The 11,952-nt window shown below is 37.3% G+C and overlaps 3 protein-coding genes across 4 annotated transcripts in view; 2 read left to right on the top strand and 1 right to left on the bottom strand.

Moving 5' to 3' along the window:
- Positions 1-11,952, bottom strand: part of LOC132909520 (endoribonuclease Dicer-like) — a 43,040-nt gene that overhangs the window by 30,344 nt on the left and 744 nt on the right. The gene's annotated exons all lie outside the window — the stretch shown is intronic.
- On the top strand, positions 1,599-2,979 carry LOC132909566 (transmembrane protein 231-like). 2 transcript variants are annotated; one of them, XM_060964482.1, is made up of 5 exons: positions 1,599-1,768; positions 1,922-2,085; positions 2,207-2,329; positions 2,433-2,637; positions 2,704-2,979. In XM_060964482.1, the coding sequence occupies exons 1-5, from the start codon at positions 1,630-1,632 to the stop codon at positions 2,964-2,966; spliced, it is 894 nt and encodes a 297-aa protein (XP_060820465.1). In that variant the 5' UTR covers positions 1,599-1,629; the 3' UTR covers positions 2,967-2,979. The 2 variants fall into 2 exon arrangements, with proteins under 2 accessions (XP_060820465.1, XP_060820464.1); XM_060964481.1 differs by having other exon boundaries at positions 2,430-2,637.
- On the top strand, positions 4,631-11,634 carry LOC132909572 (ubiquitin-conjugating enzyme E2Q-like protein CG4502). The gene is made up of 4 exons (XM_060964488.1): positions 4,631-4,936; positions 6,137-6,457; positions 7,071-7,478; positions 9,533-11,634. Exons 2-4 carry the CDS (start codon positions 6,206-6,208, stop codon positions 9,659-9,661), a joined length of 789 nt encoding a protein of 262 aa, XP_060820471.1. The 5' UTR covers positions 4,631-4,936; positions 6,137-6,205; the 3' UTR covers positions 9,662-11,634.

Below are 11,952 nucleotides of genomic sequence, written 5' to 3'. Positions count from 1 at the left end.
TTTCCTTCCTTGTAGATTTTCCCCGGATCATGTAGCCGTCCCGACACGATCGATATGTCGACTCCGAGGGCCACTGACAATTTTTTAAGCGTCTGTCCCGGATCTCCATCCGATAGCTCCTACAGTTGCTCGTCGTCGAATTTTTTCGGCAGCCCTGAGCGTTTCTTATCTTGAGTTTCAATATCACCTTGTTTGAAACGTTGCATTCATTTCCTGCATGTTCTTTCCAAAAGAGCGGGTTCACCATAAATGCCCAGAATCGATTGATAAGCTTCAGCTGCACTTTTTTGCATATTAAATGATGAGACCATTTCGGAGAAATACTTTATTGCGTTCGACATTCGCCTCGATTTTTATCTGCTTTTTCTATACGCATGAGCGACACCTGTTGACTGTGCAAATAACAAAATGTTCAACCTCTAAAACGTAACCATGCTACGGCATGAACCAAAGCAACATCCGTTGCAGAATCATCTGTCCCCAGCGGCACGAATTAATGCGATCTACTAATAATATCATTACGAAGGTAAGTAAAAATACGGCTGAACTTCGTGTTAATGGGAGTAACACAATTATTGGTTTTTCTGGTTTTATTGCTATTTGGTAGCTTTCAACGCGTAGAATTCGAAGATGCAACTCTTAACTTTAGAAAGGAGAAAACTACTAAATAGTAATAAGGAAAGGCAACAAAGTAAAAACGATTGTCACATATTGATTCGCGTGCGTAGTTCCAGTTGTTGTAGAGTGCAGGTGCTGTACCGTGCGGCCAAGCGCCGAGGTCAACTAAAGTTAGCATGTACAAGAACCTATAAAATTAGGGATTTGCTCCGTTTGGTTGCAATTTAACATAGAGATAGAGTTCTTTTCGTAATATTCTTTGTACAACCGTCAACATGGACGAACGTAGGATTAGAACTACGTGAATTCAATGTTTCCGAATCTACAGAACATGCTGTAAACGTGACTATTTTGAATTCGCTTTTAGTATTTTCTTACATGGTAAATTGATTGATTGACGATTGGTCCTAAGTTGTCTATGCTAGTGTGCAACCAAAGAGGGCAGATCCCTGATTTTATAGGTTCTTGTATATGCTAACTTCAATTGATTTCAGCGCTTTGCCGCATGGTGCAGCATTAGATCGGGAACAACCAGGTCCATAAGCGTGAGCGCTCTCGTTCCCTTTCTAACCAAAAATGTTTGAGTAAAAAGATCTTTTTTCCGTCCGAATATCAATATATAGGTGTTTCAGAAAGTTGAGAGAAGAAACTGAGATAAGTTTGTAGATTTTTATTAGAAATAAAAAATTTCCCGTCTCCAAAGTTGATAAATTGTTAATTCGACTGGACTGATGGGAACTATAATATATAAGTTTGTCTAGTAACGCGTGCACATTCGTATAATAAATATATAAGTATAACAGCGATCAAGGAGCGGCGTTGATGTGCATCGTTCTCTTTCTTTTCCCACGTCGTGTCCACTTACACTGTAACATATAACGAAACGTATGACTGTGCGTGCACTATCTTTGTATCTTTGCGGCTATTATTTATACACATATATGCATATACGTATATATGCATATACGTATATACTTATTTTCTTAACGATTTCCAAGGCAACGCGCCAAAATGGCTACTCTCGAAATACTTTCAAGTCCTATCGATTATAAATACAAAAGTAAAATATGTTCTTTAAGCTTTCTCGTCGTACTATTTCTTATAGTTTTATCATTGATCACCCCTTTTTTTATTATTTCGAACACAGGAGGTATATATATTTTAACATTCTACTTTTGCACGTAGCTATGTCAATATATTTTATCATAATTCGTAACATTCATAACTATGGTATCCTACTTTATGGCAGCGTAATCTATGCTTTTATATTCTGTATTATATAGTTAGCTAATATAATTTTCAGGTTACTCATTGAAAAATCGTGTGCTAATGGAGAAGCCTGATGTATCGTTTAACTATAAATATATTTTATTAGCAAACAGAGATTACAGTATTAATCCTATAATTTGTTCAACTTTTAAAACATACAAGGATAACGAAATCAAGGACGACTGTATATTGATAAAGGTTTTATCTTTATATTATAATTATAATGTAAAAGATATGAATCATTACATTGATATTTGTAAACTGTTGTTATCGTGTGTATATTTTTGCGCAAGAATTAATAAGAATTTAAAGATTTTAGGTTCGAGAAATAGATACAAATATAGATGGTAGAAAGGACGTTTTAAAGTTTGAAGCACAATTTTATACAGACGAGCCTATAAGATCCCTTAAACTATTACTTTTCTTCAATTTCCAACTAAAGGTAAGACCGTATTTTGTTATTTTGTTGTCGTTTCTTCTTATCACTATTATATTATTTTTACTTTGTTATTTATATAGCGTCGATATTAATTTTGTTATAGCAGTTAGTGGAGACGACGGTGGAATCCATTGCATATTTTACTCATACGTTAAACGAAGAGGCGCAGAAAGTATGTTTCTACGGTGATTTGATATTGCAACAAAAGAGCGTGATCACTAGCGAAGGTTTATATCAAACGTATAATCACAGTATAGAAATTGCTGACTATTCCATAGATGAATTACTGGTGGAAAATTTTAAGAGAAAATGTGAGTGGTATTTTTCAATGTTATCCCTTACTAAAAAGGAGACGCGGTAATAAAAATTTCTTTCAGTTGCAGCTAAAATAAGCGACAAATATGTAATGGAAGAATCGGGTCATTCGAATGAAAACTTAGTAGTTATCCAAGGAGAACTAGTTTATAGGGATTATTTGATTCATTATCAACCTAGTATTTGGGAAGAATTGAAATGGATATGGATTCAATATTTATCATGCTTTCTGGTATTTGCTTACGTAACTAAGCACGTGTTGGTTTTCTTATTTTCAAATCGATATTTAAATTGTTATATTATAAAGCCGTGGAAGAATAAATAGTATCCGTAAGAATACATAGAAGTGTAATTTAATTCAAATGTTGAGCGGCGAGTGAGTGTTAAAAATAGTGAAATTTAGAGCACATTAGTATTTATATTATATCATTTTATACGAGTGTTTTTTTATAGCGTTTAAAAGTTCTTTAAAATATCAGGAGATGATAATTAGTTTTATTGGTAAATTATCGCTACACGCTAAATCATCTACTACATTTAGTAGTATCAGTCTAGATAAGATTTTTAATTTACGTACCATTTTCATGTTGTACTAAAAGGTTGACCAGTTACAATCTATGCCCCTATGTAATCTAATATTTGCCAATACGATACGCGTAAATTGGATCGATATTAAGTTATTAAATTTATTTACATTAAACAGGGCTGCAGATTGTATAAATTCGTAAGGGTATATAGCGAATAAATTATAATATTATATAAATCGAATCACGCGTGATGGATTCTCAATCCAATTTCATACTGTACAACTTAGTTATAATATAATAGCTTTGTTATAGAATGAAATTTGTTTTAAAGGAAAAATTAGGAATGCCGTGTACCATTTCATTGCGTCGTGCAAAGGATCAGAAATTTTGTTGCGCATAGTTTATCGTTTAATCTTTTTATGCAGTTCTATTATCTAATATCGTACACGATTATCTTTCGTTTCGATCGATTTTCTCGGATCGAATATATTTGCTTCTTGGATAATCGTTTCTTTTCTATAGATGATAGCTTGAGGTATCGCTAGAAAGCACTATATATAACGGTTTATAACGGGGTTCCGCATGAATAAATATTTATCGATTACGCGATATATTTTAAACACGTGTAAAACAATAACAAATGTATCTTTAAAATTTGTAATCGAATTAGAAACTTAAACTCTAACTAACCGTGTCTCTTAATTCGATCTAATTTATTACATGATAATTTCATTCACGCACGCACGCACGCGTAAACGCGCGCTATAATATTTAATATTAAATTTGGTCTCGTATCGCGCATAATACCACGAATAATTGGGGTAAAAAATAATTGAACGATCGGTACGATGAAGTAGCATATAGGGCATTATTTGATTAAAGTAAGATTTATCGTGAAATAACGATATAATAATTGGAGGTATTCGTAATAATTAAATAACGATATAATAATTTGAGGTATAGCGAAATTTTTTACAGGCAAATTATTTGTACAGAGAAATTTTTACGATTAATAAATAAAATGACGAAAAGAGTTATTCTTGAAAAGATATCAGGTTTTTAAACGGGATCGTCGTTTAAACGGGATTTTGCTTGGAATAAAATAGCCTGATACACGCTTCCAACACTTTATACTACGTGAACGTCTATGGCGAAACGACCTGTTTGTCATTGACGACGATTGCACCCGATGGAAATAATAAATCTCTTGGTGAACTCGGATCAGACGATTCGAAATCTCTATGGAAGGTATAGATGATAAGAAAGATACTATAGAGCGAGTGATCGATTAAAAGCGATAATAATAAAATAAAATGTGTAAAAGACAGTATAGCGAGATGTTTGGATAGGCTGGAAAATGTTGAATCGTAATTAAGACAGACTCGACGATCGGAACTAATGATATATAGTTGACAGAGTTGCTTTTAACTGGTAATTTTTAAGACAAGTCTTAACTTTTAACGTAACATTTGAAAATTCGAAAGATGGTAATAAGGTGTTGGTGCGGATGAGGTTAAGAGACGGCCCTGGGCATGGTTGCTAGCAACCCTTCCGAACTACGCGCCCGGCCAGTTTCAACGAGGGTGGAGACTGCGCCGTGTTCCGTTGTCGTCTACCTACTGCGTCCGTGCGTGCTCTCCGGACGAACGCATCGCGCCTCTTCTCTCCATTATTTATATACCACGGACGCGTCAGTGGCCGATGTTTAACGATGAATCGCAAACGGTCGTCCAAACGGAATAATCCCTGATCGTAAATGGAAAAAAGGGTGAGTGGTGCGGTGTTGTTAACTCGACTCGTGTTAAATACAGGCTGCTGCGAATGCCTGGCTGGCAGCGATATTCGCCGAACGTTGCCTCGCATCAGCCTCTTTTTCATACGCTACTTTCCTACGACCAACCTTTGTCTTTCTCTTATATTTATTTATATTCGATTATTTCGCTAAAAAGATACTCGCGCTTTGGCAATATAGAAAAAAAAAACCTGCTTCTCCATTCATCAAAGAGCAACGAGTAGCGTGACGTTACGAAACGAATCGTATACATGGTATCTCGTTTACACGTTGCAGTTGCACGGAGTTTTACCACCATAGAGCGAGGACAGAGATTCGTGTGTCGTGAAAGACGGGTTATCGTGCGTCGTGGTGCTAGTTGGTGTTGCAAGAAAATCCTTTTATACCGTTCCAGTTAGTTTCACTAATAATTCGTTTATTTATATAAAATATACTCGCCAACGATTATCGACCGATATTAAATGTATCTGTCCACGTTATTATAAAAAAATGTGCTTCGTTGTATCGCTTTCTTTTTCACCCAGACTTTAGATTTTTCACGTAAATCTACTAATTATAGTTGTTTCGATAACGTAATGATAACACACGAGTACGCCAGTTTACTTTTTCATAGGTATCAAGAAGATTGTATTTTATATTGTTTTACTTTGCCGTTTCAAGTTTTCCAAAAGCTTTGACTTGGTAGGTTGTTAAAAATTAGTAAAAATTTAATGACTCGTGGTATCGGAACGTGTATATGCGTGAAAATTATGGAAAAATGTAATATATTCGTCGTCGTTTCAGGTAATCGCTTTTGACAAATAGATGGCGAACGTTTAATTACACACGCACACATGCAAAAGTGTAGAAACGTGCAGAATGAATACACGTAATACGGGAAAAAACATAGAAGATATTCGATGTAGCGCTTTTGTCATAACATTCGTAACATTTAACGGGTGAAACGAAGGTTGTGTTTATCGTTAGGTGGAAATTAGGTCGAAACGACCGTTTTTTTATAACGACATGAAGTTTCATAGAAATTCGCAGAGCAGTTGATGCTCTTATCGGGGTAGTATCGAACACAATGGTCGAAACTCGACTTTGTACGAATTCTTGACAAACTTTATCGTCCACCTTTGAACGATAAACGATAAATTAAACTATTATACTTTTAATTATATCGATTCGTTTCAGACGATAGAAATTCGACTAACAGAAAATAACGATTATAAATAAATAGCGTATCGTAAAGCTGGCAGAACCATGTCTACGAGACCGAAGGAGAAGGTGGTGGGTGCTTTTCGAAAATTCTTTCGACCCTCGGAGAAGATCTCGGAGCAAGATGGTGCGAGCAGTTCGACGAGTTCTCCGTCCAGGAGGCTTCTGAGTCGACATCATCGCCCGGACGCGGTCACTCCTACCGATGCCACGTTGTCCGACAATCCCGGCGCTAGCAACTCTAATCACGCAAGTTGTTTCTTCAAGTCGAAAAAGTCTACCGCTAATTCCACGCAGGTATTTTTCTTACCACGTCTATTTACTCTATTTACTCTATTTACTATATTTACTACATGTATCTACGTTTTCGATATAGATCTTGTTCGTTATCGAGCGATCGTTAGCGAATGCACCGAGTCGAATATGTATTTACGAACGCGAATCAAATTCGATATCGAAGATTCGCTTCGTTCGCAACAACCGATAAGACGGATACGATGGAGAAAAGTATTTTGCAAATTTATAGGCAGACACACTCTGCTATTTTAGTTTTAAGTTTAATTTTTACACCTTTAATTCGAACGTATCGTCCATAAAGCTGTAAATAAACGAATCACGTATGACGAACAAGATGATGGTAAATATCGTTTTGGATCGTTAGTTTCTCATTAATTTCTCATTAATTTCTCATTTAATTTCTAATTAATAACATTTTAGTAATGCGTTGTTACTGTTTACGAATATTATCACACGGCGCGTCGTTATCGAGAAAATCGTTAGTTAGTAGAGATGCGTTTTTTTGTCGACAAACTGTAATCGAAAGGCGGTTAACGCTTGTTGCGAACGTGAAATAATGAAACTTTATCCAAGTAACGAGTATCCGACAAGATAATTTTAACGTTATTTTCAGGGAACGGTTGCAGTGCCGGAAAAGAGAGTTCGTTCGCGTCGTTTAATGAAGGAACTAAGCGAAATTCAGAGGACGCAGAATCGACTCGAGTCAACGTTCACCGCGGAGTTGGTAAACGACAATTTGTTCGAGTGGCACGTGAGACTGCACAAGATCGATCCGGAAAGTGAACTGGCCGCGGACATGAGGGAGCTCGATATACCTTACATACTTTTGCATGTGGTGTTTCCTGAGAATTTCCCGTTCGCTCCACCTTTTATGCGCGTTATTTCGCCAAGAATCGAGAAAGGCTTCGTTATGGAGGGCGGTGCGATCTGTATGGAGCTTCTCACGCCCAGAGGATGGGCCAGTGCGTACACGATCGAAGCTGTTATCATGCAATTCGCGGCCAGCATCGTTAAAGGCCAGGTAAAATATCCTTTTCAACCTTCTTCGCCGTTTTTCGCCGATTCGGAAGTTTCCAAAAGATTCGCCATACTTTGCGAAGATGTGCGCTTTGCTTTTATCGCGAAGGATCATACTCTTCGGCAACCGCGTTTACCAACAGCGTTCGAAATATGGTCGTAACGGGTCTGGGTATTCGTACATACCCAGTATATCGAAAGTATAGGCGAAAGCGTGTGCCGAGTGAAGTCGAATATTTTGCGTCAGCTTGGGAAACCGTTTTGCGCGACGCATTCGCGCAGTATCTACGGTGCACGTACGTGTCTATTTTTATTCCTATTCCTATTCTATTTGTTCGAAGGTTTGCCCATAAACGGCAACGTAGAATCTGACTTTTCGTAGGCAGAAGCATCGAGCGTGTAAGATCGAACTTGGCGATATAGTTTTGAACGAATAGTTAGAGAATAAGGTGTTTCAGCGTGCTCGTGCGAGTACGACAACTTGGAATAACGCGATAGAGATTGCGGAGCAAAAGGAGACACCGTGCCCCAGGATGCTGGGAATAATCTCCAAGTGACTATTGGGAGAAGCAAGCTACAGAGCCAGAGTGAGCATTCCGCGCGGATTCTCTGCGATTCCGTACGAACAAAGGAAGGAACGCTTCACGGACTTGAGAGAGATTTAGGGGATACGGAGATATACTGGTAAACGCTTGAAAGCGCGACTCCGGTACCGTCCGTCAATTTTTACGAAGAAAGGAAGAAACGCTTGTAGCTAGATTCGACGGATTAGGATCCCATCGATACCATCGATAGAATCCTAACTGGATTAAGTTTAACGGTTGATAAGTCGAGGCCAGTTGATAATTTTTGCGATGTTAACGTTATCGGATTGCGGACAGTTAATCCGACGGATAATGGAATTGATGGAAATAAGAGCGGATTATACGCCTTAACTGAATATCCTTTTAAGGCTAGCTAGAAAAAAGGAAAGAAAGAAGGGAGAAAATTCAGCCTCAACAAGTCGAACGTTTGTCGCAAATAGGGCCAATCGCTTACAGCGATAAGTTTAATATCCGACCATAGAGTCACCGTTGCTCGGCCAGCCGATCCTCGACGATCGACAACCTCTACCCAAGTTTCGTGACTACCATTGGGAATACGTCCGTAGATTCTCGGAAACGCATACGCGTAGACTGTACGGCACCGTTGGCCGGTACATCAAGATGTCCGTGATCGTTGTTGAGGCTTACGGCAAGCGTCCTATTTCGAATCGAAGCTACGACAATCGCGATCCTGAACCAGTTGTTTCCCGCATACGGTACACCAACTCACGCTGCTTTCGCACCATTTTAACGTGTATATAAATCTATGATATCAGGATTGCTTAAATTTTCATTACAGATTACGACAGAATAAAAATGTTATAAAAAGCGATCAATCGGAATTTTTATAAAATTCTTTGCGCGCCATCTAGCGAGCTAATCGTTTTAGCTTTTCAAAAAACTCGAGTCGTTTCAATGTTTCGAAAAGTTAAAGCGGCTCCGAATAATGGTGCGACCAACTGTACGTAAAAGACAGATAATCATCGAATTGATAATCTGCTTGTTTGTCAAGTCGGCTAATCGTTATCGGTTAAATATATGTATATTGGGTCGTCCGAAAAAGTTTCTTTCGTTTTATAAGGAAATAATGGATGCACAACATTATCCGTTTTATATTACGTATAATCCATTTTGTTCTATCAAGATAAAGATCAGAACGTTTGATAGATTAGGTTTCATGTTTGTATAAAGATGCATCGTTGTAAAAGACGTGTCTGTAAAAGAAAGACATTTTCCGGATAACCTAATATAATATATATATATATATATATATCGGTTAAACGTCATTAATTAGTCATAGTCATTAATTACATATTAATAATCTTCCTTGCGAGCTTCGCAAGATAATTCCTTGTATATGTATACAAAAATTTATTGGATAAACAATTGCACGCACACACGCACGCGCGCGCGCGCGCGCGCGCACACACACACACACACACAAAACTATTGTATTCCGCAAACTACTTTTCAGGGTCGCGTAGCGAGAAAACCAAAGACCAGCAAAGAATTTAACAGACGTTCCGCCGAAGAATCCTTCAGAAGTCTGGTAAAAACGCACGAGAAGTATGGTTGGGTTACACCGCCGCTTACGGAAGGATAACTCTGCAGACCTTCCGAAGGAACGGAAGACTATGGCTGTTATTTAAGAATTCGTGCTCGCGATCAACAGGTTTCGGATGTGACTTCGGTTTGTATCATTACGGGAAACATTCGATAATCGTGCAAAGATACGGACTCGAGTTTTCCGAATTGCGCACACGTAAAAACGATCCTATTCCTAGAAACTGAGATTTCAGACGTGCCAAATTTTTGACTCGTGATCGATAACACCTTTACCAACACCTTTGTCGCGTTTTTTTGATTAGAACGACACCAAATACCATGTTATTTGGAGCATATTTGCTTACTTAGTAAATAATAATTACGTACATATCAAGAAGCAAGCGTGATTCGAATTGCATCGCGTAATTGGCTCATGGTGAACTCGTAGAACCGTTCCGTTCTCTTCGAGTTCCATGATTTTTTAATACGTTGTAAAGCGCGACAACCCCTAACCTATCCTAACCCCGATCTTTCTCCTACACGTATAACCGTCCATCTCGTTTACTTTCCGAGATATTACAAGCTACCGTTACACTCTGTTTCTGCTTATAATCGCGCGTTCCGTGCCGGCTTACGCATCGCTGTTCGATGTCGGTCGTTTACCTCGCGAACCATCTTTGCAAACGGAGGAACGATCGGCCGGCATCCGATACCGACGCGTACGCTGCCGCAAACGCATAATTATAAACAGAAATACACTGTAGCGATACCTTACAGTATCTCGGAAATAAAGCGACACCTAAACGGTTATACATACGGGGAGGACGGATCGGTTCTACGAGTTCGTCGCACTCGTTTTAATCAGAAACGTCTGCCAAATACGTTGGTAAAAGTTTCATTAAGAAGTGGTGGAAAACAATAAAGTTTCACTGTTGAATTAGTACATAGAATTAGTAGTCGGAGTCCGTAGCGGGGACGAGGACTGTGCAATTACGCAGAGCATCCATCTTTTTGTACAATTATCGAATGCTTTCTGTACTTCCTTTTCCCGGAAACAATGTACTGCGTTATAATCGCATAAAATGTTGCTTTTATAAATGACAGATAATGTAATACGTGGTTGAAAAAGGAAAACGGAAATCAAGAATTTGTTAATTCGGTTGAAACGGTAATGACAAAGCTCGCGATCTAATTACGAAAACGTTATTTTACCGATTCCACCTGGAATGGATGGATTGTCGGTAAAACTATCACGATCGTATTACTACGAGTAATAAACATACCCTAATGATAAATATTTTGTAACTTTTACGTGGATATCTAAATATATTTACAAATATTTTTGTTAACTTGTTACCAAAAAATGTCTTTCATCCAGCGAATCAGTTTCGTTCCATTGAAACGTAAGAATAAGAATTTAGTGGTATAGAAGGTATGACATTCGTTACGATGATCGAGTAATTTCTGTTACTATATAATAGAAAATTTAATACCACGCCATGTTATTTATATTTGTAATATCTACAGATTTTTTAAGCGAAGAAGAGAAAACGTAGTCTCCCGATTCTGTACATCTTTGTTTCAACTCTCATTGCCTTGGACATGTGATGTTACGAACGCGTGCATAAATTTTTATATTGCGTCGATTAACATTTGTAAAAAAAAAAAAAAAAAAAAATAGCGTAGCGTTAAGTTTAACTTTTATTATGCTAGCCAATTTCCCAACGTATTTCATAGCACAGTGTAATATAATTTTCAGTACTCTGAAATTAACAACATCATTCTATATATGCGTACGAGTGCGCGAGACATTCTGTACTAATTGTAAATCGACTCAAATATATACATTGTACTATTGTATTTACTTGATACTGTCTCTATTATTATCGATCGTAAAATGAAAACGAGCGAAAGATATTCAGTTAAAAGATTATATCCAGTTTGCTATTTAATTGAAAACATTAGTAATGGTTAGCATTATTTATCTAGCATTACGGCTAGAAAATGATTAAATAAAAAGATTTGTTACATTAATACATGGTTTATTACACCTATCGTGATATTTGTTGCTTACGTTTTTGTCATTCTTTCACGTTTTCATTCGGTACGTTTTAATTTCGATTTCTTCGCAAGCGCGATTAATACAAAATATTTGAAGTTTTCATGGTACACAAGCGAATTCATCGAATCAATTGTTTCAAGTTACTTCGATCCGATCGCTGATTATTTTAAAAGATAATGAAACGGCTTTTCGTTACTTTTTAAACAAATAACGTTACAATGATTCAGGATCAGTTAACATATTCGGAACGTTACTACTAATTAAACGAATAACGACCAATTTAACAG

The sequence above is a fragment of the Bombus pascuorum genome, chromosome 8 (assembly GCF_905332965.1).
Source record: "Bombus pascuorum chromosome 8, iyBomPasc1.1, whole genome shotgun sequence".
In the NCBI taxonomy this organism is placed as follows: domain Eukaryota; kingdom Metazoa; phylum Arthropoda; class Insecta; order Hymenoptera; family Apidae; genus Bombus; species Bombus pascuorum.
The sequence above is the reverse complement of the archived record's forward strand: the minus strand, read 5'-3'. Positions and strand labels throughout refer to the sequence as shown.

Bases quoted from the DNA above. Each gene is read 5' to 3' on its own strand.
- LOC132909566 (XM_060964481.1), top strand. From the start codon at position 1,630: ATGGCTACTCTCGAAATACTTTCAAGTCCTATCGATTATAAATACAAA. The intron at 1,769-1,921 runs GTATATATATTT...TATAATTTTCAG, and splicing joins TATTATTTCGAACACAGGAG to GTTACTCATTGAAAAATCGT. The intron at 2,330-2,429 runs GTAAGACCGTAT...ATTTTGTTATAG, and splicing joins TCTTCAATTTCCAACTAAAG to CAGTTAGTGGAGACGACGGT.
- LOC132909572 (XM_060964488.1), top strand. From the start codon at position 6,206: ATGTCTACGAGACCGAAGGAGAAGGTGGTGGGTGCTTTTCGAAAATTC. The intron at 6,458-7,070 runs GTATTTTTCTTA...CGTTATTTTCAG, and splicing joins CTACCGCTAATTCCACGCAG to GGAACGGTTGCAGTGCCGGA. The intron at 7,479-9,532 runs GTAAAATATCCT...ACTACTTTTCAG, and splicing joins CCAGCATCGTTAAAGGCCAG to GGTCGCGTAGCGAGAAAACC.